Genomic DNA, 25,798 nt, shown 5'->3' on the forward strand with positions numbered 1-25,798 from the left:
GCTCCTTTTGTATGGGGGCTCTGTTTTCACTCTATTAAATCTTGCTACTGCACATTGTTTGGGCCCATGTTTGCTACGGCTTGAGCTGAGCTTTCACTCGCCATCCATCATTGCTGTTTGCTGCTGTCACAGACCTGCCGCTGACTTCCACCCCTCCAGATCTGGCAGGGTGTCCACTGTGCTCCTGATCCAGCGAGGTGCCCATTGCTGCTCCCTGCTGGGCTAAAGGTTTGCCATTGTTCCTGCATGGTTAAGTGCCTGGGTTTGTCCTAATTGAACTGAACACTAGTCGCTGGGTTCCATGGTTCTCTTCCATGACCCATGGCTTTTAATAGAGCCATAACATTCACTGCCTGGCTCAAGATTCCATTCCTTGGAATCCATGAGACCAAGAACCCCAGATTAGAGAACAAGAGGCTTGCTGCCATCTTGGAAGTGGCCTGCCACAATCTTGGGAGCTCTGGGAGCAACGAACCCCCGGTAACATTTTGGCAACCACATAAGGACCTCCAAAGCAGTAAGTAATATTGGACCACTTTTGCTTGCTATTCTGTACTATCCTTCCTTAGAAATGGAGGAAAATACTGGGCACCCATCAGCCAGTTAAAAATGATTAGCATGGCCGTGGGACTTAAGACTCAGACATGAGGCTGTCTGGGGTAGGGCTTTCTAACAACCCCCAACCCTTCTGAGTTGGGAGCGTTGGTCTGCCTAGAACCAGCTTCCACTTTCAATTTCCCTAGGAAAGCCAAGGGCCAACTAGAGGCAGAAAACTGTCATCTCAAACTCCCGGCATTAGCCGGCTGAGATCATGGCACAGCCAGAAGTCTCTGTTCAATAGTTGCCCATGCGTGCACCCCTACCTTTCCTTCTGACCCATACCTCCTGGGTCCCAACCACGACCTTCTTGAAAGTGTAGCCCCAAAATTCTCCTTACTTCTGAATCTACTTCCTCTGATCCCTGCCTCCTAGGTACTAACAGTTCAGACTTTCATTTCCTCTAGCAAGTTGTATTTCCAAAGGGATCTAAGCAAGCTCTACTCTGCATCCTTAGGCCCCTAGGCTATGAACCCAGAGAGTCATGTCCCTGGTGTCCCTCCCAATTTAGGCACACAGCTCTTGACATGGGCAGTTATGTGGGACCCATTCCCCACCACCCTTGCCAGGGCCCCATGTTTGTAAAGGGCTAGGAGAAAAGAGAAAGAAAAAGAGAGAGACAGAGGGGAGAGAAAGAGAGAAAGACAAAGAGGGAGTCAAAGAGAGAAAGAAGTAGTAAAGAAAAATGTGTGCCCTATCCCTTTAAAAGCCAGGGTACATTCAAAACCTATAATTGATCACTGAAGGTCTTCTCCGTGACCCTATAACACTCCAACACTACCTTGTTGTCAGTGAAAACAAGAGCATAGCCTGAAAACACTGAGACCACTGACAACCCGTAGCCTTCCTATCAAAAATCCTTAATCCAGTAACCCACGGATGGCCCAAATGAATTCAATCTGTAGTGGCAAATCCTTTGCTAACAGAAGAAAGTAGAAAAATAACTTTTAGGGGAAACCTCATTGTGACACAACTCACCAGTTCAGAATTATCCTAAGTCAAAAAAGCAAAAAGGTAACTTACTACCTCAAATCTTAAAGTATGGGGCTATTCTGTTAGAAAAAAGGTGATTTAACATTAACCACTGAAAATTCCCTTAACCCAGCAGATTTCCTAACAGGAGATTTAAATCTTAATTACTATACAAAGGTCTGACCAGACCTAGGAGGAACTCCCTTCAGTATGAGGATAGATGGTTCCTCCCAGGTGATCGAGGAAAAAAAAAAAAAAAACCACAATGAGTATTCAGTAATTGATAGGGAGACTCTTGTGGAAGCAGTTAGGAGAATTGCCTAATAATTGGTCTGCTCAAACGTTAGAGCTGTTTGCACTCAGTTAAGCCTTAAAGTACCTACAGAATTAAAAAAACTCTATCTCAATCCTGACTCAAAATGTTACCTACACCCTCTCTGAAATGAATTTGCACAAGAACTGTTGTGTATGGGAATGCATCTTGATGGGGCAACTGGGTTGTTACGAAATACTCAGGAACCCAACCCAGCTCTAGGACTCACCCCTGAGACCAAAGGCAATGTTGGGCATGCTGGTAAAGGACTACTAGAATGCAGCAGCTCAGACCCCTTTCTTTGTGCTCAAGAAAAGTGAGAAAAGGGATGCAGGACTGCTACATCGGTGAGCATAACTAATCCGATAAGCAGAGGTCCATGGGTGGTTACGCACCCTGGAAAGGAATAAGCATTAGGACCATAGAGGGTGCTGACATCCCTATTTTTTTGTTGTTGTGGTTGTTTGTTTTTTGTTTTCAGATGGGAAACATTCCCCCCAAGGCAAAAACGCCCCTAAGATGTATTCTGGAGAATTCGGCCCAGTCAGAGTGTATGTACCTTTTTCCCTGTCAGGCTTGAAGCAAATTAAAATAGACCTAGGTAAATTATCAGATAACCCTGATGGCTATATTGATGTTTTGTAAGGGTTAGGACAATCCTTTAATCTGACATGGAGAGATACAATGTTACTGCTGGATCAGACACTAACCCCAAATGAGAGAAGTGCCACCTTAACTGCAGCCCAAGAGTTTGGTGATCTCTGGTATCTCAGTCAGGTCAATGATAGGATGACAACAGAGGAAAGAGAACAATTCTCCACAGGCCAGCAGGCAGTTCCCAGTGTAGACCCTCATTGGGATGCAGAATCAGAACATGGAGATTGGTGCCGCAGACATTTACTAATTTGCGTGCTAAAAGGACTAAGGAAAACTAGGAAGAAGCCTATAAATTATTCCATGATGTCCACAATAACACAGGGAAAGGAAGAAAATCCTGCAGCCTTTCTGGAGAGACTGAGGGAGGCATTGAGGAAGCACACCTCTGTGTTAACTGACTCTATTGAAGGCTAACTAATCTTAAAGGATAAGTTTATCACTCAGTCAGCTGCAGACATTTAAAAAAAACTTCAAAAGTCTGTCTTAGGCCTGGAGCAAAACTTAGAAACCCTATTGAACTTGGCAATCTCGGTTTTTTATAATAGAGATCAGAAAGAACAGGCAGAACTGGACAAACGAGATTAAAAAAAAAAGGCTACCACTTTAGTCATGGCCCTCAGGCAAGCAGACTTTGGAGGCTCTGGAACACAGAAAGGCTGGGAAAATCGAATGCCTAATAGGGTTTGCTTCCAGTGCAGTCTACAAGGACACTTTAAAAGAGATTGTCTGAATAGAAATAAGCCGCCCCCTCACCCATGCCCCTTATGTCACTGGAAGGCCCACTGCCCCAGGAGACAAAGGTCCTCTGAGTCAGAAGCCACTAACCAGATGATCCAGCAGCAGGACTGAGGGTGCCCAGGGCAAGTGCCAGCCCATGCCATCACCCTCACAGAACTCCAGGTATGCTTTACCATTAAGGGCCAGGAGGTAAACTGTCTCCTGGACACTGGCGTGGCCTTCTCAGTCTTACTCTCCTGTCCCGGACAACTGTCCTCTAGATCTGTCACTATCCGAGGGGTCCTAGGACAGGCAGTCACTAGATACTTCTCCCAGCCACTAAGTTGTGACTGGGGAACTTTACTCTTTTCACATGCCTTTCTAATTATGCCTGAAAGCCCCACTGCTTTGTCAGGGAGAGACATCCTAGCAAAAGCAGGGGCCATTATACACTAGAATTAGAAGGAAAAAGGGTAAATATATATACAGACTCTAAGTATGCTTACCTAGTCCTCCATGCCCATGCAGCATATGGAGAGAAAGGGCATTCCTAACTTCCGAGGGAACACCTATCAAACATCAGGAAGCCATTAGGAGATTATTATTGGCTGTACAGAAACCTAAAGAGGTGGCAGTCTCACACTGCCAGGGTCATCAGAAAGGAAAGGAAAGGGAAATAGAAGGGAACCGCCAAGTAGATATTGAAGCCAAAAGAGTCATAAGGTGGGACCCTCCATTAGAAATGCTTATAGAAGGACCCCTAGTATGGGGTAATCCCCTCTGAGAAACGAAGCCCCAGTACTCAGTAGAAGAAATAGAATGGGAACTTCATGAGGACATCGTTTCCTCCCCTCAGGATGGCTAGACATGGAAGAAGGAAAAATACTTTTGCCTGCAGCTAACCAGTGGAAATTACTTAAAATCCTTTACCAAAGCTTTCACTTAGGCATTGATAGCACCCATCAGATGGCCAAATTATTATTTATTGGACCAGGCCTTTTCAAAACTATCAAGTAGATAGTCAGGGCCTGTGAAGTGTGCCAAAGAAATAATCCCCTGCACTTCAGGTCATACATTTCAATCCCTGTATCTTTAACCTTCTTGTTAAGTTTGTCTCTTCCAGAATCAAAGCTGTAGAACTATAAATCGTTCTTCAAATGGAACTCCAGATGCAGTCCATAACTAAGATCTACTGTGGACCCCTGGACTGGCCTGCTAGCCCATGCTCCAATGTTAATGACATCGAAGACACCTCTCCTGAGGAAATCTCAACTGCACAACCCCTACTATGCCCCAATTCAGCAGGAAGCAGTTAGAGCGGTCGTCAGCCAACCTCCCCAACAGCTCTTGGGTTTTCTTGTTGAGAGCAGGGACTGAGAGACAGGACTAGCTGGATTTCCTAGGCCAACTAAGAATACCTAAGCCTAGCTGGGAAGGTGACCACATCCACCTTTAAACAAGGGGCTTGCAACGTAACTCACACTCGACCTATCGACCTATCAGGTAGTAAAGAGAGCTCGCTAAAATGCTAATTAGGCAAAACAGAAAGTAAAGAAATAGCCAATCTTCTGTCACCTAAGAGCACAGCAGGAGGGACAATGATTGGGATATAAACCCAGGCATTCGAGCTGGCAACAGCTACCCTCTTTGGGTCCCCTCCCTTTGTATGGGAGCTCTGTATTCACTCTTAAATCTTGCAACTGCACACTGTTTTGGTCCACGTTTGTTACGGCTCAAGCTGAGCTTTTGCTGTTTGCTGCTGTCGCAGACCCGCTGCTGACTTCCACCCCTCTGGATCTGGCAGGGTGTCCACTGTGCTCCTGATCCAGTGAGGCGCCCATTGCCACTCCTCATCGGGCTAAAGGCTTGCCATTGTTCCTCCAAGGCTAAGTGCCTGGGTTTGTCCTAATCAAACTAAACACTAGTTGCTGGGTTCCATGGTTCTCTTCCATGACCCACAGCTTTTAATAGAGCTATAACACTCACGGCATGGCCCAAGATTCCATTCCTTGGAATCTGTGAGGCCAAGAACTCTAGGTCAGAAAACAAGAGGCTTGCCGCCATCTTGAGAGCTATGGGAGCAAGGAGCCCCCAGTAACACTCATAGTGTGCATGTGGGTCCTTAGCTTGAGTTACTCTGCATTGCTTTGTTCCCCTTACTGTGCATGTGTCAGGGGACAGAATTTTCCACTGCAGGCATATCTAGGCAAATCTCCTGTGTAGCTGCTTTTATTTGTGAGGCTGTGGGCATGTCTCAGGCAAGCCCCACTGTGCAAGGTCCCTTATCTGTGCCTGCAGGCTGTTCTTTTGTCTGAAAGAACTCAACCCAGGACCCTCCCTTAACTGCCTGCCTGATGGGTTTCTTCCTACCTTCTCTCTCAATATGTCTGAAGACTTACACATAAATGTTGCTAGCAGTAGTATTCATAACTGCCAAAAATTAGAAACAATGTAAATGTCCATAAACTGGTGAATGAATAGACAAAATAAGGTATACCCATATAATGGAATATTATTCAACAATAAAAAAAAGATGTGATTCCTGCTGTGATTTTTGGTGAACTTCAAAATCGTTATGCTAAGTGGAAGAAAGCAGACACAAGAGAATACATCTGATATTATTTTATTTATGTGAAAAGTACAGGAAAAGCAAATAAATAGAGACAATAAGTAGATGATGCTTGATTTAATCAAGAGGGGGCAGAGATTAACACGGGGTAATGGAAATATTCTAACATTCTAAATGGCAAAGGTTGCACACCTGGTAAACTTACTAAAAAATCTTTTTTTTTTTTTTTTTTTTTTTGAGACAGGGTCTCACTTTGTCACCCAGGCTGGAGTGCAGTGGTGTGATCACGGCTCACTTGACCTCCTGGGCTCAGGTGATCCTCCCACCTCAGGCTCTCAAGTAGCTGAGACCACAGGTGCATGTCACCCCATGCTCAGCTAATTTTTTTATTATAAAAAATCTTTAAATTGTATACTTGGATAGATAAATTATATATGTAAAATGTGCTTCAATAAAGTAATGACTCTTCAAGAAAACAAACAAAAAACAGTAAAATGAGACACATCTTTTGAAAACTAACCTACTTAAAAAAAAATGGTTTGGTGAGCACAGTGGCTCATGCCTGTAACGTCAGTATTTTGGGAGGCCAAAGTGGGTGGATCACCTGAGGTCAGGAGTACAAAACCAGCCTGACCAACATGGTAAAACCTCTGTCTCTACAGAAAAGAAAAAAAAAAAAAATAGCCAGGAGTGGTGGCGGGTGCCTACAATCCCAGCTACTCAGGAGGCGGAGGCAGGAGAATCGCTTGAATCCCGGAGGCGGAGGTTGCAGTGAGTCAAGATGGCGCCACTGCACTGAAGCCTGGGTGATAGAGAGAGACTCCATCTCAAAAAACATAATTATAAACATTTAAAAAATGGCTTATCTTCTCACCAGTGGCTGTTGAGTGGGGATGGGGATGGGGTGGCTTACAGTGCCTGACACCTTATGTGAAGATGCATCTTCAAAAGTAATTTATAATGTGTACTGCAAAGGACTGAGGGAAACTGGGCAAAATTCTTTTGACTGTTGGGAATACTCAGAAGCGAGAGTGAGAGACCACAGACAGCACGGATTAAAAGAAGCTAAGAAGAGTGTTCCCATCTTGCCTGCCCTGAGGCAGAAGAGGATAAAGAGCAGCTTCCCCCACAGCCCAAATCCCTGTGCACAGAGCCTGACCTGGCCAGCACAAGTCTCTGCGCTCCCCTCCCGTCTGGCAGAGGCAGACAGTGAAGGTACACGGTGCATAAGCACTTGCCTTTGATGTTCTGAACTTGTCACAAGGCGGGGGGTTGGGAGGGGGTGCGGGGAGGGCAGTATTCAGAAGAAAGGAAAAAATATATATATATTTTTTCCTCAGGCAGAGGAAATGGTCACATAACTTTGCAGTTAAAAGTTACTAGAAAAGTGGTGATGAAATGTGGTTACAGAAAATTAAATATTGATACAAAGAGAAAAATTGTTGTTGTGGGAAAAATTTTACTTCTTTGTACAAAAGAAGTCAATACCTGCTTGGATTTTAACACAGTTGCTTGCTTTAGGATTCCTTTTCCTATTTTTTTCATGCAGTCTTGTGTTCTGTTCCTTAAGGAAGGAAGCTCTGACCAGGCCTTGTGCTCCTGAGAGCTGGGCAACTGGACTCTAGTAGGCTTTCTAGTAGGTCACTTCAACCAGAGTAGCATTTGCTTAGCTTTAAGGAAACCATAAGTAAATGTTATAATTAAAGGTTAGGGTCTCCTTCCATGACTTGAAACCAGTGAGCAGAATTAGATGGCCTGTTCGTTAGCTCATCCCAGCCTGGGAGGCAGGAGGCAGCAGAGCAGTGGCTGAACAAACCAGAGGAATCCTCAATCCTGTAACTAGTGTGTGGGGCAAAGCCCTGGGATCCGTCTGTTCTGGTTTCCAGCACCATCGAGCCATGCTATAAAAATGTGTCCAATGCAATTTGCATTCGGTCACACTATGCACTAAGGTCCAGTTAATATACTAAGAGTTGACATCCCACAGCAAACAGCCCTCATGCAGCAGGACACTGGAAAGGACTTGTCAGTCTATAAAGATTTTGTTTAGGGCACTCCTATTGGGGATGGTGTAGATGGAACTGATGACTAATAAGAAAATACTACACAAAGAACACAGAGAAGGGTCGACGTAAGTAAGGATGAATCTCTCCAAGCTTCCATACTAAGGGAACAAACTATTCAGGTTTGGGAGAAATAGATTTTGTCACTGACAGTGGATGGATCCTGATTCATAAGGTAATGTGTTCCCAACCCCAATTACCAGAACAAAAAGGAGTAAAACAATAATGCAGTCATACTAGTTTTGAGGTCAGGGAGATAGGCCATTTGCTATGTCTTTGCATAAGTGACTTAAAATTTTCTGAAACATCATCCCATGATGACCAAGACCACTCATTAATCTGTGGCAAGAGAGATTAATTATTGGATGCCTATCTGCCAGGTGCTTTACAAATGTTTCCTGGGCAACAGAAATGACCCTGTTATTAAACACACACACAGACATACACAGGCACTTTCTGATTATAAGAGCATAGTCTCACCATTTTTTAAAAATAGAAAATGTGTAAAAAGATAAAAAATAAAATGGCCAATAATTCAGCCACCATTAAGAAGTTATTCTTTTATATAGGTATTTATAAGCATATATGTATTGATATTATACTACATTCATGGGTTTGTAATTTTGCTTTTGTCCTCAGTTGTAATATGAATATTTTGAATAAATACTGTTATAATGTAAATATTTTGAGTAAATATTCCCCAGGAGCATTAGCTGACTGTGGCATCATCTTGTCATATAAATAATTTAATCATTCTCCTACTGTCAGACATTTTTTTTCCAGTGCTCCACTCTTTCAAACAGTTCTTTGCATATAAAGGTATGTGAGTAGCATGTCATTCTGTTTTGCATCTCTTTGACTAATAGCAAAAATCATTGATTTGTACTTTTGTGGTTGGTTTGTTCTGTGACTTCAATAACGCTTCTTGTAATATTCGCAAACAGTTCTAAGTCCATGGTCTCGACCTTTGCTTCCCCCTTGAACTCTTCAGGAGCTGTTTAAGGCAGGAAAGCACTGTGTGCTCTGCTTGCCTTCCCTCAGCTGAAATTCTTCTTAGAGTGAGAGTAGTCAGACCAAGGACCAGGGTTCTGAGTGCCCAGGTCTGGCCCAAACCCTTTCCCAAACACCTCCTATGAGCTCTGTCTAGTCCTGAATCTTTGAACCTGGTGGAGGTGGCCCCTGGCAGCAGGAAGTTTACAGCGTCTGTGTTTGCATCTCAGCAAAACTGGAACACAATTTAAGAAACCATTTGCATTAACAATCCATCACAGGTCCTATTACTTTTGTTTTTCATTGCAATTCACATTTGCATTTGACCTACTATAAATGCAAAACCTCAGCTAAAACTTGTGAAAATTTTTAAAATTCCTGATAATTCGAAGTATTTTGAACTGATACGTGCTTAAAAAGGTCTCAGGTTCGTTGAATGTATCGTTACCACTACAGATTATGTGATAGTGGCCTAATTTTTATTTAACTGTAATTAAAAAGAAATCCTAACACACATGCACATTTGTCAAGGATGAATGGTTTTGGAAGCGAGTTCACCTGTGGTCCCAAACGTCTCCTTCCTGCCCAGTGGCTCTCTTACAGTGCTTTGTTTGGGATCCCTCTTGTCATGTTGCAATTTGATCTCTTCGGTTGCAGGGTCTCTGTCTCATCCACCTCCTGCCACAAGATCGAAACCAGGGCTGTGCACAAAACAAGCATTTCAACCATGTTTCTTGTGGGGAGTAGTTACCTTTCACTTTAGTAGACTGACATTTGAGATACACTTTTGCTGCAGAAAGCATTTGTTCTGTAATCAGTTAAAATATTAGCAAAGAAGGATTATTCATACTCAAAAGCGGTGTCTGAATGAATTCATGTGAGGATTAAGGAGTGGGTTGTTCTGAGATCTGGAAAATAGCAATATCATTTTTCAGGTTGAGAAACCAGAGAAGAGACTGTGAGGAACTGTTTCTTCCTCTCTGATTTTTGCACAGGCAAGATGCTAATTTGAGGGCTGTATGTATGGGTGGGTGGGTGGGAGGATTCATCAATGAGGAAAAGGCTTCTCTGGATGACCTAAATTCCTCCTTAGAGACTCCATGGCAAGAAATGGTAGGAAACCAGCAACAACATGAATGAAACTGGAGGTCGTTATGTGAAATAAGCCACACACAGGGAGACAAACGTTGCACATTCTCACTCATGTGGAAGATAAAAAAGAAATGATCTAACAGTGGTAGAGAGTAGAATAGTGGTTACCAAAGGCTGGAAAGGGTGGTGGGGAGGCGGGATAAAGAGGGGATGGTTAATGGGTACAAAAATACAGTTCAAAGGAATAAGACCTGGTGTTCAGTAGCACAGTACGGTGACTACAGTTAACAATAATTTATTGTATATTTCAAAATAACCACAAGAGTAGATTTGAAATATTCCTAGCATAAAGAAATAATAAATGTTTGAGGTAATGGATATCCCAATTACACGGATTTATTATAGTGTATGCTTGTATCAAAATAACAGGTATTTCATAAATATGTATAATTATATATCCATAACAATTAAAAATAAAAATTTAAATAGAAACCGAAAACATCAAGTAGACCATATTATATTTGACCTATCCAAGAGAATGGGATGGAAGGAAAAGCCTGGACATGAATTTGAATGTTAGACTTCAGAAAGCAACATCTTACGGGTTGAGGTTCTAAAAGGGACGGTGGTCTTAGGATAGTTAAGTCTTAAAATTAAATTCTAAGAACCTAAGGTAGAAAGCAGAGTATTTAATAGTGGCTAAAGAGGGAGTTCATTCTTGGATAAAATGATAATAAAAGGCCAGGTTTTCTAGGGAAATGAAGGCATGCAACCAAACAAGAATAAATATAATATAGAATCCAAGATGAGAATAGTGCAAGGGAGTTAAAGCCCAGAATGAAATGAAACTGAAGAGGAAAAGTCAAAGGAGATGGGTAGGTTCAAAGGAAGATAATAATCAGGGAATGCAAGGGAAGGGCTCAGCGCTGCAATGGATGGGATGATGTTAAAAATCCCCTAGGGTTCCTAAGCTCCATGAGGCAGAACCTGTATCGTTATCTTTGTACACCCTGCAACCAGCACAGCGAGTGACACAGATAAGACATCCCACCAAACTGACTTAAACCAAGTTAACAAAGGAAGTCAATTCTTTAGCTCATGCTTGTCTTTTCTGTAGGGATAAAATATTTTCAAAATGGAAAATGTGCAATCAACAGCATAAATGAACAAACTGAAATGACTACACTTGACAAAATTAAAAGGGAAAATTTTTAGTGTAAGAAAATACTTGCTAATGATAGATGCAGAAGGCAGATAAGGGGGAGGGTTCCCAGAGAATCTCTAACCAGCCTGTGCACTGGGAGAACTAGGTGGGGCCATGGGAAGTTCCAGCCTTGGGCAGGTGGGAGGAGCGTGAGCTCTTCAGCTCACAGGTGTGGTGGCATGGAATCAATCTGTGAGATGGGGGCCTGTTAACAGGATCCCCCCTTGCTTTGCTGAGATTTTTTTTCCTTTTTGCCCAATGAATTCCATTCCCCACACACTTCAATGTGTCCGCGTGTCTAAATGTTCCTGGTCCTGACACAAGAATCCTGATTTAGCTCATCTAAGGAGCAAAATTCTGCAACACTAACAACTCAGATGGCCTTAAAGTTCACACAGGTGTCTTAAGAGGTAATAAATGCTATTATCAAACTCACTATTAATGAAATTTCCCTCCTTTCCCAGAATTCATGTAACCATTTTGGATTAATAACATCACTGCATCAACTTTTTTGTATCTTATTACATACTATGACTATTGCATCTTTATGACTAAACTGTAAAACTGAAAAAATATGTATTCCTTATTCCTTTTGTTCCTAAAAATTATGTAACATTTCACTAAACACCTTTCTGGCCTCAAGCTATTTGTATACGGCTTAAAAACAGTAAGACAAAATAATTAAAATTACAAGTGTTTTCTTCCTTGTACGGCATTCTAAATCTAAGGTGCTACTGTTTCTTGAAATGTCCATTAACCATTATCCCAATATTCTAAGATAAAGCAGATATTTTATTACAATGGAAACAAAACTACTAGATCACTTACAGAATTTGTGAAGACACAACAATGAAATACTGATCAACTCCTGCTCAGTCAGGGCTTGGGGTGTGAAGATGTGTGTGAAGAAGGCAGCATGTAAAATAAAGTGTCAGAGTTGAGAAAAACATAAGCAAATGAACAGTACCTTAGATCTTTGTGGGAAAAAGATATCAAAGAAAAAGTAAACTATGGGAGTCAATGTTGAGAAAGACAAGAGAACTCTGATAATTATGAACTTTATTTTTATTTACTATGCCAACATTTTCAGGAGACACTTTACATCTGTTTTGTAGAATTCATTTTACAAGCAAATTCTAATATACAGTTTGTACTCTAAACTGACTTTTAAAATCAATGGGAAAAACAATACTGCAGATATTATTTTTGCTCTTTGTTAGTAATGACTTAGAGACCTTACATTCTCAGGGTATTATTTTGTTAAGTAAATGCTTTACCAAGGAGAAAGTGGGTGAGCTTATTCCCAACAAGATTAAAACATGTATCTTCAGTTAATGACACAGTTGTAGATTGGTGCCCACCATCAGAATCATTTAATCAGAAGTATTCTCTCAAATTGCTGCAGCAAAAAACTTAAAGGGAGATGTGAAAGATCATTAGAAAATATAATTCAAGCATGAGAATTTAAAAAGTAACAAGGCCGTCATCCCCAAGGAAAAACATCAGGTAGTACAGCTATAATTAATTTTCAAATGTGTGCATAAGCATGCAAACATAACCACCCAAACGAATTTAAAAACACAAAAACTACTGTGTAAGATGGAAAGTAAATTGAAATGGTGCTGCAGTCTTATTGATCTTAATTGCAAGCCTGTTCGGTGATTTCAAAGTACATCCCCAGTGCCCTAGAGACCAGGAAACCAGTGTGACAACTCTGCTCAGAAACCAAGAATGCACCCCTGTGTCTGTAACACCATTTATGCTATAGGAACATTTGGAAGTGACAGCTGTAGGGGCATCACGCGCTCTTTGATGTACTGAGAAAAAAGTAAAATACTTATCAGGACAATGGAACATTCAAAGAAAACTTAGTGCTTTAATGGGAAAAGTGACATGCTGGGAATATAGTTCTGTGAACAGCTGTACTGATATCTTCAAACAGCAACAATTACAAATTTATGTCAACAAAGCCACACCCAATAGGAGGCATTTCGATATTTCAGGCACAACTCCAAGCAATTAAGCTCATTTAAAGTGCAAATCTGATATTTTCTTTCATATTCAGATTTTTACTTGTTAAAGTACTTAGTAAATTCTAATATATATATAAATACAATGAACAGTAGCCTATATGCCTGAAAATATTGCACAAATAAAAATGAGACTCCAAAAGAAAAATGTTAGCTGGTCTGTTATTAGAAACAGTCTAAATGACATAACTCTATAATCCTTTAATGCCTTAAAATCATCTGCACCTGTACGAATAAACTCCTTAGGCCAAGCTTTCTTTTAAAAATTTGATATGCATCCCATTAACAGCCAAATATCGAAGTCTGAATACTAATTTCCTCTTTTACAAATGTGAAACTTAACAAAGCCCATAAAATTTCTTCCTCAGGACTTAGAATTCATATACTGTAACTATTTTCATTGATATCACTAGAACTAAGACAATAAACGGTTTGTGTTCCTGTGGAGGAGGATTTGGCACAGAGTTGATTTACATTAATAGAAGCAATAAACACAGATCAAGCCAAATCTAAGATGATCTTTGATTATTCAGTAGAGTTACATCCTCACTTCCATTTCAGACTTAACATTTACTAAGGAGCAGACAAGCATGATATTCTTGCAGTTTTTAAGGAAAACTGCAGGTAAATACTTTATGTCATGCAAGCATCCTAGATTTGTTTTCTCTTAATATAGTATGCTTCATAAATATACGATGAGCCTATCTTCGAAAAGATTAAGACTCAACAAAGGTACAGAAAAGTTGAGCTAATTGGTTAACATTTCTGCAAATCCAACAGGGAAGAAAAAAATAGAGAAAAATGGAATAAATGCATGGAGGAAAAAATGGAGAAAAATAAATGAGTGGAGTCAACATTTTTATGTAATGGACAATAAGACATTTCCCTCAGACTAGGGAGTTAAAAATAAATTTAAAAATTTAGAACTTTTCCCTTAAGGATAAGGCCAGCTCGTAAATAATGTTTCATAAGGGTCTAAACCAACTTCTAAATAAACCAAAAACCACTAAGTCACGGTATGTTTTACTTTAGGGAAATACAGTATGATTCACATATTTGCAACATGTGAGAATGGTTTTCTTTCTCCTTCAAAATGATAGACTACGTATGCCCACTTACAACTGCAGCCATCATGGGTCAACTCCATAAACAAATAAGTGCTTTGCTGATTTGCCTGACTCTAACAGTATCCGGACTACGTGAAGAATGTTCTGAACTTCACTGCTTCTCCATCAGAAGTGCTGGTACATAAGAATAAGATACTAGATTTTTGTTGCTCACCTCTTACCAAATCCAAGAATGGTTTCCATCCAGTGAATGGCAAATTCATCTGATAGGTAAGGGAATAATGGGTCAAAATGGTAGCAAACACTTCTTTCAAATTTCTACTAAAAGACTTGCTGTTGTTTTTCTTAGAAAGGGGCAATTTCATCAACATACATCTTTTAAAGGAACCTCTAGAAATTTGAACGACTTTTTGGCCATAATCCTGTTTGATACATTTTTGGTCAGCTGCTCAAAACAAACATTCTCCTTGTAAGGTTATCTATCTGAAAGATACTAATTCATTTAAAGCAGCTGCAGGTCAACAACCTAAAGATGACATGATTTGGGAGAAGAAGAAGGCAGACTTACTGAACTGACAAGTGGCCGAAAGCATAATTAGGTTCGTGCACATGGTAGCATGGAGGTTCCACACCTACCTTCTACAGCGTATTAAAATAAGAATATTGTCTTTGAAATGCCTTCTAGCACCTTTTTAATAAAACAAAATTTCCCATCTTCAATTCTATTTTTTTCCAAAATCTACCTTTAAAAAATTGTCTTTCAAAAATACACCATAGATGAGGTGTAGGAGTTGAGGTCAGGAGTTCAAGACCAGCCTGACCAACAAGGTGAAACGTCATCTCTACTAAAAATACAAGAAAATTAGCCAGGCATGGTGGCGCTTGCCTGTAGTCCCAGCTACTTGGGAGGCTGAGGCAAAAGAATCGCTTGAACCCGGGAGGCAGAGGTTGCAGTGAGCCGAGATGCGCCACTGCATTCTAGCCTGGGCGATGGAGCAAGACTCTGTCTCAAGAAACAAACAAAAAAAACCCCAAAAAAATCACAGAAAAGGGAAACCTAGGAGACTGGGGAGGGTGGGGGGAATATTATGAACTCCAGCTTTCTCAAGATAGTCTTATTTAAATTTATTTTTCTCAAAATATTTTAACTTGTTTTGCTATAGAAAATAGTTTAAAATCCCTATATATGGTATATTTATATCCCATCAAAGTTTTGTGCAAATGTTTCAAGTTCATTATTTCAGTCTTCAGATATTAGCAGAAAATCAATAAATATAAATATTACAATTAAAGACATAATGCTGTGGAACCTTAAAATGGCTATCATGGATCCATAAGCCCAAGGGTTCAAAACTGAATTATCAGCAAAACTCTAGCACCAACATATGTTACAAATGAATACATCTTTAGGTACAGGTTTCAAGATGTACCTCAAGCTCTCCAAAATTTACCCAGTAACAAATACAAATATAAATGGTATGTGTGTGTGCATGTGTGTGTGCGTGCGCACTGCATGTGTCTGTAAAACAAGATGTAAAGGAATATATAACTGATTTGTATGTAATAAGAAACATTTTCAGCCTGGGGAATTTGGGAAATGAATCAATAGTAACATTAGCTGGCTGACCCTGGCAAGGAAAAACAAAACTTACATAGACTTTCCATTAAAAGCCTAATCTCCTTTATTCATCACAAAGCTTTTGCATAGACCTTTTAAATATACAAAACACTGGCCAGAACTCTGCTTACAGACTACCATCTTCCATTATCACCATATCTTTAGTTAAAATAGTAGCCATATTCACAGGAGAGACAAGTGAAAAGGGGTGAGGTTCTGACAACCACAATAAATACAGACCTTAACAGGACTAAACCAGCAAAGCACATTTCTTGCCTGCTCAGTAAAATATTATGAATTTTCTGACATGGAGAGGGATAGATAACATGATTCGGGCCTTTAGCAGGCCTCTGAAATGGGTAAGCAAACTTTCGTGTTTACCTGAGATAATTATGCTCAAATGGCATGTACTTCAACCAGAATATAAAATGAAGGAGCCAAACTAGTAGAAGCTTCCACATTTTAATTTAAGATTTGCAGGCTTTCAATGGAACCTCCACCATGGTAGCAAGCTGCACATAAAGCTATTACAGAACAGATTGTTTTTAAGAAACAACTTGGCAGGTGATGGCTATGTACTTAATGTATCTTTGGTTTAGGAAGACGAGAATATCGATTAGAGGCCAAACAATCCCCAGAATGCAAATTGCCATTCGGATTCTGCATGATTTCTTTTCGTTGTGTTAGTGGCCTTGGGATGCTTGTCTTGGCCTGGAAGCTTTGAGGCTCTAGTTGGGGGCTGTTTGTTTGTTTTTGTTTGAAAGAGCCTGAGGGGGGGCGGAGCTTAGATGCTTTCAGATTCTGATTATTTGCAAGATTTGTTTGACTAGATGTTGGCTGAAGTTTTGCTGAATTATATGTTGCGATTATTGGTGACTTTTTACAAGTGGAAGTCCTACTTGGAGATGATTCAGAAACTGGAGGCGGTACCAAAGAACTCAATATGGATGGCTTTAAAAGCTGCAAGGACTTGGGCTGAGACACATAACCCACTGGCGGAGACTGATTTCTTCCAACTCTCTTAGCCTGGTCTACTGTACTTGACTGGGGAGGTGTCTGAAGAGAAGTGGGTATAAACTGCATGTCACTAATTTGATTGTTTGCCAAATGATAAGGCTCTTGAGCATTTACAGTAATGTTTAAGTTTGCTTCAGAAGGTGTACTCTTAGCCACATCCATTGTTAATTGTGGGCCTGATGAAAAAGGCTGCTCTTCCAAACCATAGTTGCTTTCTTGTTGCAAGACTTGTGTAAAGCTTTCTTCCAGATGCGCAACACCCTGATGCATGTCTTGGATTGCGCATTCACTGTGGGCCTCGATATGTTGTGGCTTTATTAGTTTTCCCTGGGTGTGGTCTGTGGGTCTGGGAAGGCTGCTGGAAGGCTGTAGTACTTGAGGCTGTTAAAATTAAAAATAACATTAGCAACAAGTTATTTTAGAAATTCCACCCAGATTTAATATAAATACCAATTAGGCTGTGTTGGTACTTATTATGGCTTTAATATGGAAAATATGTGGAGTTTCTTTTAATTAAAAAATGAACTGCAATATTCAAGCAAATTAGACACACACAAGAGTGATAATGCAAACAAAAAATGATACAGGCAGTAAACACTGAACAAGATCCAAAATTAAATGAGAAAAAGAAAACATTAAAATACTAATTTATTATAGAAAAATTCCTGCCATAATAGATTCGTTAGGTATTTTAAAACCTTAGAGCTTGACAGAATGATTCTACAGCTTTTGGTTTAACCTCCACAAAGCATTCAGGTGTTAACTGTGACCTTCAGAATAGTACTTACACTAAAGTTAAAAAAAAAGTTGTATACCACATTAACAAGTGTTGTTCTTCTGTCAAGAATGAAAATTACCAGCAGATAACAAGATTTAGAGTAAATACTATATTCTCAGTTTATGTGAAATTCTATATATTTAACAAATATAGGTCAAGATATTTAGCTAATGCTAATCTCCTTTTAATATTCTTGTTGAAAAGTTTCCAAATAAAATGTTTTAGAGTTTATTTGGTCTGTCTCACTGCTATTATGGCTGACATGTGAAAAACAGATCTACTCTAATCAAAAGTAAACATTCATTTACTTGAATTTAGAATAATCAGCCTTTTGAATGATGGCTCAGACTACAACAAATGTGAAGTTGTCTTTGACCGGAACTAAAGGACAGAAGCCTACGACAACAAGGTTCTTACGGTCTATATGCCTCACACGTACTTCCCTGAAGCTCATTGTGTAGTTACGTTTCAAAAAAAATCAGAGGAACTATGCAATTTCCACGACTTGGTGGTATCTAGTAAAAAATACAAATCTTAAAGCTATCTTTCAATGGCCCAAATAGTTAAAATACATGGGGCAGGACCTACCAGGCCTGTCCTGATGCAGTGGTATTTGCTACAAATGCATAAACTCTCTTTCAATCTCTCTTCTGTCTCCTCTCTCCTCTCTCCTCTCTCCTCTCTCTCTCTCTCTCTCTCTCTCTCTCACACACACACACACACACACACACACACACACACACACAGTCTTTAAATAATGTGGGCCAAAATGTCAAAGACTTTGGCAAAGGGCTTTACAATGTGAACTTCAAAGGGCCATTTCTCACTAATAACTTTTTTTTGCTAAGCTAATCCACGAATAAATCTACATATTAGCTCTAATTTCCCCAACAGAAGGGCGGATCTATTTATACTGCATCATTTGTGTTTTTTCAGTTCTTCCACCTCCCTGACCAGCACTGGACAATGGCTGCCCAGGATCAGCAGCCAGGGATTAGATTATGGCTGGATTGGGAGTGACTGAGGGCAAGGCTCATCAACTCATGGAGGATGGTTGGCTGTGATGGCATACGGCTGACTTGCCATTAAACAAAAAAATTCAAGACAGTGACTACTCAAAATTAATCTGTACAGAAATATGTCACATTAAATCATATTGCAGAATGTTTGAAATAAACAAGTCAGGCTCAATTGCTGCCTCAAGCTAAATATCCCAGACTTTAAAGTCACTGGGTATTTTCACAGTACATCAACACAAAAATTAATAAACTGTCCCGCAAAACAGAAGATACTAAAATCACCACATAATTAAATCAACAGATTCTCCCTGGGGTTCCCTAGACAAAAATAACTGCCAAAGTGATCAAAAACCTTGAAAGATTAGTGAAAAAATAGAGCAGGACCATATTAAACAAACCAAAATCTACCAAAGGGAATAAAAAGTAATCAGGAAGGAGGCATCATCAACTGGTTGGTTGAATGGGGATTTGTTTTCCCTTTTCACCCTCAAACATGGTAAGATATTCTAGTGCCAAGTTAAAAATCTTAAAGCAATTTAAGACTTCTGAAAATATCAGTGACAATTTTGGACTTTACTGTAATATGTCTACTGCCAATAAGAAAAAAAGGTATAAACGTGTGCTATCAATGAAAAGCATAAAAAGATGATTTTTCAATTAAGACAGGTAATAAACTGATTATTAAGACAACCAACCTCCAGAAATGCCCAGAAAGGGCCATTGTGAACTATAAATTTGTACTGTTTTGTACTCACCACTTGTACTGTTTTGATTACTCACAGTACTCAACTGACCACTGCTTATCAGAGAAATAAATGGAAATACAGCAGAGTCAGAAAGACCAAGCTATTTGTATTAAATGCAATAAAGCTTCATATCAAATATTAATGAATTAGAAAACAGCCAGTTTTTAAAGAATAACAAAATGTTGAGTCAACTGAGAGGAATTTAACAGTTTTATAAATAAATGTCTAAACTACAAGTTAGACATATATACTACTAGTGAATTACATTAACTAAATCAGTGGTTTCCATTGCTAAATAAAATTTTATATTTTTATTAAAAATTAATTTTGGTGGCATGATATAATTTCCCAAATCAATGTCTTATTTTATTATTTATTTGGTAACTATATTTGGAAGATCAATTCCACTACTGTAAAAACAAAAAGTCTCTTTCACGAGGAATAAGGAAACAACTTGCTCCTGATATGTGGAAGACTACATGGAAGTGGCTACCCACTAAAGACTGGATTGCCGCTAATTACACCCGCTAGCAAGTTGAACAACAAGCTACCTCTCAACCTCTAGCAAGCAAGGCAGAGATGTGTTCTGATGGCTTGTTGCTACAATTTCCCCAAATTCTAAACATTCAACTGTGTTAATATAAATGCCAGATATTAATTCATCTTGCCCACATCCACTACTACTTCTATGGCCATTAAAAAGATGCCCTCAGACATTTTTAGAATGTAAATATAAAAAGATTGCATATCCTCACGGATAATATAAATAGGAATGAATATCAAAAACTATACACTTCTTAAATGTTTATTATGTATCATGTACTGTACCAGAAGTGAGAAAATCTGGAGCTGAACAAAACTTTGTTCCTGTGCTTGAGGAGCTTAGTGAGGGAGACAATAAGGTAAAGGAATGATGCGATCATGTCTTAAGCACAACAACATATGGGAACAAAAAGAAAACATGCCTGCCTGGAGAGGTCACAGGAGGCATACCAGAATGGTGAACAATCTGCCCTGAGTTTTAACAGGGTGAACAGGAGTTTATCAAGTAAACAAGAAGGAAAGAATATCCTGTGTAGTGAGCTAGTATATGTCAAACACAGAGGCAAAAAAAGACCATGCCATGTTCCAGTCACTTCAAATTTTAGACTGAATTTGAAAGGCTAGTGCAAAAGCATAGGTAAGGGCCAGCTCCTAAGGGACTCATGTCAGGCTAAGTAGCTATGACTTTGTGTTGTAGATGATGGGAGATGTGGATGAATTTTAAGCAGAGGAATCAGAATATCTAATGTGTGTGTTTTAGAATGATCACTCCAGCGGAACCAGTGAGGAATGTAACCAGTGGGGATGAAATTGTTAGAAAAACCATATCATAAGCTTTTTGGCATAAAATCTGGAGAGGACTGAAAAAGATTTGAAGGTGGGACTGGCAAGATGAGGTATTGGCTTGTATACAAAAAAGGCCTTTGGGGAGGCTGTCCACTAATCCGTGGATTTCATTGCCTCAGAAGCCCACAAAACCTAGAGGGCAAAAGGAATCCCCCCCACCACTGGGGGACTTCAGGAAAGATCTCGTATCTTAACTACTCCCTGTAGTCACAAATGAGTAAAACTTTAATCCTGAAACTTGTGGAGGGGTTGGTTACTGAAGCATCAAAACGAGGACCTATCCCCAGACTTACAGAGCTAAGTGCCTCTAACTGAACTCAGCAACTTCAAGTCTTACTTTAATTAGATATGTAAACTTCAGCACACCATTCTCATAATTCTCAGATTAAAGAGTTCCATGCGTCAAGGTCAAGAATGTCAGCAATAGGCACTACAGGGTGGTTGTGCAAAAGGCTTGGTAGACATCTTTAATAATAATGGTAAATGTCTATTTTAGGCTGCTTTACAAAGATAAGCAGAGACTTGGAGCTCCTTACAGGCATGTACTATGCTTTATTCATTTTTTGTTATAGCTGGTATTTCTAGTATTTGGCACAAAGTAGGGATTAAATATATATTTGCTAGATAAATAAATAAGTGAATAAATATTAGTGGTATATTCAAGAATTACGTATTTGGCCAAGAATTACCAAACTGATTTAGGTCAATGATGAAGCATTAATGTTTAAATAAAAACTGGTTTCAAAAAATAAACACTGATGAAAAATAATCTGATAGGAAAAACCCATTGTTCCCTCCAAATAAGTCTGTGATTAGCTTAATGATTCATGTTTAGAAGGATAGCAGGAAATACTGACTGCATGTTATATACAAGTACCTCTCATAATGACCTTTTAAAAGCTTAGCCACCAACTGTTTTTTATCTGAAGACTAGAAATAGGTTGGGAAAAGTGTCTTAACAAGCATTCAGCTACTAGAAAATTCTAATAATTAAATATGATTACATATGTAAAACATTTAGCATAGGACTTCCTAGCACATACTATGTGCTCAATAAATTTCATCTATGATTATTAAAGGATGTAAGAATGATGAGTTCAAGCCATAGCTATTTTGTAACTGGGTCTTCGAAACAAAAGTAAGTTCTTTAGCAATATAATAATAAACTAGAATATGAGGTTTCTAGGATTCAAAAACATATTTCAATAATGTCAACACTATCTATATGTCTGAATCCATATCAAGCATATTTGATATGACATAGAAGTCAAGGCTCTTTAATTGCCTTCCTGGAGATAAGAACCAGAGCAAAGACATGCAAGTTTAGAGAGAACTTTCCAATGGCTCTACAAAGGAGGTGGTACAACACAATATTGAATCACTTAGCTTTTAGAATCAGGCTGATCTGAGTTTGAATCCTGGATCTATCACCTATAGATCTATCACTGAGGCGAGATATTGGGTAAAAATAATCCCACTACCCTGAAATGGAATTTCATAATTTACAAAATGAGGGTAGTATCAGTATATATACTTCATGGAATTGTTGCAAATAATAACCAGTAACAGTACAATGCCTGACACATAAACACCTGAGAAATGTTACACTCTGGGCTCTTAGAGAACAGTGTTCCCTTCTTCCCAAGGGTATAGATCCAAACTCTTGAGTTTGCATGCATGATCTCTAGTTATCATGAGACTCCTAGGTGAAACATACTGTTCTTTTCTTTCTATAAATGAGTAAACTGGGGTCAAAAAATGTTAACATGTTCAAAATTCAAACATTTTGGCAAATGGCAAAGCCAGAATTTGAACCATCAGAGAATTTCTTAAAATACAGCACTAAAATTTAATATTCTGTGCAATTTGATTAGTTCTGATGAGTTCACAGGCTTTCAGAATATGCAATATAACCAGATGATTATTTTAATATATTTTAAAACACTACAGGCAGAGGTAATACCAATATTAGGGAACGAACTTTCCTGGATAATGTTCTATTTCCTTCTTAGATGATCTAGCCTACCCAGGATAACTTTCAGACACTATACTCAAGCCACACTATGGAACAGTATTTCTGGAAAGAGGTGATTCCACAGTGACCTATTGGGGGAAACATAATGAACATGAAAAAAGGCATAGTAGTACCCACCAACGAGCAAAACAGTTCACCTTTACTGTTCTACAACACTTCAAAGAGCTACAGCATTAGCATACGGAAAAGCACTCACGCCCGTTTTTGAAAGCATTCTTGTTCTAGGGTTATTAGCAAAAGATGGCAGATAAAATGTCAAGTCCTGATGGAGTAAAAATATGTCAAAGTGTACCAAGTAGAAAGCAGGAAATGTTCCAAAGTGTAATAATGCTACTGCATGACAGACAGAATTTAGCTAATTTTTCCCGGGTACATACAAGTTTATTGTTATTATTAAATACATTTTAACCATAAAAAGGAAGGTGGAAATAGAGCCATCTGTAACATGCCTGTACTTTCATGCAGGCTCTGACATGCATATCATGCAAACTGGAAAAAAAAAAAAAAACCAAAAAAGTGATTATGGGGAAGGTGGTAGGAAAAAATCCGAAATTGTACTGTACCACGCTTTGTCAGAGAAGTAATGGACTAACTTCTCAACTCCTTGCCAATGGCATAATGGGAGAGCAGAGACAAGAAAAAGACAGGACAATGGCATCAGAGACCACACACAACACCAAGGATTGCCATGACTGGGTGGCAGCCACAAGTATTTGCTTTGCTATTCTTGTGTTTTCCTAGGCATTATTCATTGTTTCATTTAATATATTTGTACATAACAAAAACATTAAATAGATTTATACTTTCTTACTAATTTGTGAGTTAGTACAAATACTCATAAACTCAGAAAGGCATGTGTAAAACTTCTCACACTTAAGAGAAATCACTTGAAGACTCTTACCAAACAAAATATTGAAAATAATTCTGATAAAATTTAATATTCATACTCCAAATACCTAAAAACTTTTAGTCCCAAGTAACCCCTTATGAAGGAGATAGAAATTAATTTTTAAATAATTTGAGAGGCTTCTGCATATTATAAAATTAAATAAGATTAAGTATGTGTTAGATTTATTTATTTATTTATTTATTTATTTATTTATGAGATGGAGTCTTGCACTGTTCCCTGGGCTGGAGTGCAGTAGTGCAATCTTGGCTCACTGCAACCTCCACCTCCCAGGTTCAAGCGATTCTCTTTGCCTTAGTCTCCCAAGTAGCTGGGATTACAGGCACCTGCCACCATGCCCAGCTAATTTTTTTGTATTTTTAGTAGAGATGGGGTTTCACTATGTTGGCCAGACTGGTCTCGAACTCCTCACCTTGTGATCCACCTGCCTTGGCCTCCCAAAGTGCTGGGATCACAGGCATGAGCCATCACGCCCGGCCAGTTTAGTTTTATTACTGCCATTGCATTAAGGACCACTAAAGGTATAATCTGATCTTAATCTGAATATGATGCAAATTATAAGTGAGGCTCTGCACATCAGTATAGAAATACTTAACTGTATCCCTAATACTGTATTACAACTAGATTTAAAGATTTTTGTTTTAGAGATCACATGAAGCCAATCACAGCTTCCAGTGCTTTTTAAGAAACAGGAATGCTCTTATTCCTCTGTATCTCAAAATGGTGCCTCTAGACCTCAGAAAACTGAGATAGCAGATTGATAATATAAATTGTTTATAAATAATTTCTGAAATAAAGAGTTCAATGGCTTTTCTAAGTTGATGACTAGTTAATCGTTTTTTTGTTTTTTGTTTTGTTTTTTTTTTTTTTTGAGACGGAGTCTCGCTCTGTCGCACGGGCTGGAGTGCAGTGGCCGGATCTCAGCTCACTGCAAGCTCCGCCTCCCGGGTTTACGCCATTCTCCTGCCTCAGCCTCCCAAGTAACTGGGACTACAGGCGCCCGCCACCTCGCCCGGCTAGTTTTTTGTATTTTTTAGTAGAGACGGGGTTTCACCGTGTTAGCCAGAATGGTCTCGATCTCCTGACCTCGTGATCCGCCTGTCTCGGCCTCCCAAAGTGCTGGGATTACAGGCTTGAGCCACCGCGCCAGGCCGTTTTTTGTTCTTTTTTTAAAGTATCACAGTGATTAAGAGGGACTTAAGCATTTACTACAGAGGCACAATCACTTTTAGATGATTAATTTCGTGGGTCTACATCTCAAAGACACAGAATCCATTAACATCTACCTCTCAGACGATGTAGAGTAGTTCAGGAAAAAAAACCTAAATGGCATCATAATAGTATAGTTCAATTGATGTGACCAACAGACACAGTATATTTATCCAGAGTACAAGAATACTGTAAGCATTATGGCACAGGAAAAAAGACTGGCTAAAAAAATCTCACAAGCTGCAAAGCAGATTGTAATAAAATGCTTTATACAGAAAACACTAATGCTGCATTTCTCATAATTCCAAGAAACTAACCCATGCCTATGTTTGTGGAAGGCCTATTGGACCATGAGTTAGATGCACATTTCTAGTCAATTAACCAATGACTATACTAGATAGTCCTTGAAATTGGCTGCAAAAAGGTAGAAAATACCATATTCGATGTTAACCATATTTAAATTAAAAATGAGCATACACAAAATTGAATTAGTAAAGTTTTTTTACTGAGTTACTCAGTTTGCATTTCATTCAAAAATATTTTATTTTTATGAAAAGTCACTCCCAGAGCTAATTTCTAAGGAAGCTGAAGCTATTCTTATGTATAAAATTGATTACAGTCACATATTGGAGTCAATCAGATTAAGCCTTGTTGATTTATACATTATGAGCATGTTTGACAATTCAACAACTGTCAAATACACATTTGACACATCAAGTGGCCTTTGAAAGTTCATATCCTTTAATTAAATGATATCCTTCCAGGAAATCTATCTAAGAAAACAAAGACACTGACACTGATTTATACAC

General features: G+C 39.0%; 1 protein-coding gene across 6 annotated transcripts in view; it reads right to left on the bottom strand.

Moving 5' to 3' along the window:
- Window positions 1-12,213: 12,213 nt before the first annotated feature.
- Window positions 12,214-25,798, bottom strand: part of CCSER2 (coiled-coil serine rich protein 2) — a 203,513-nt gene continuing 189,928 nt past the window's right edge. For 4 of the 6 annotated variants that reach the window (XM_025396519.1, XM_025396522.1, XM_025396524.1 and 1 more), the window contains one exon: window positions 12,214-17,287. In XM_025396519.1, coding sequence (XP_025252304.1) covers window positions 16,469-17,287 — 819 coding nt within the window. In that variant the 3' untranslated portion in view covers window positions 12,214-16,468. Of the gene's footprint in view, window positions 17,288-23,436; window positions 23,477-25,798 lie in introns of all 6 variants that reach the window. The other 2 variants (XM_025396521.1, XM_025396520.1) reach the window with 1 other exon arrangement.

This window comes from Theropithecus gelada, chromosome 9, assembly GCF_003255815.1.
Source record: "Theropithecus gelada isolate Dixy chromosome 9, Tgel_1.0, whole genome shotgun sequence".
NCBI lineage: Eukaryota > Metazoa > Chordata > Mammalia > Primates > Cercopithecidae > Theropithecus > Theropithecus gelada.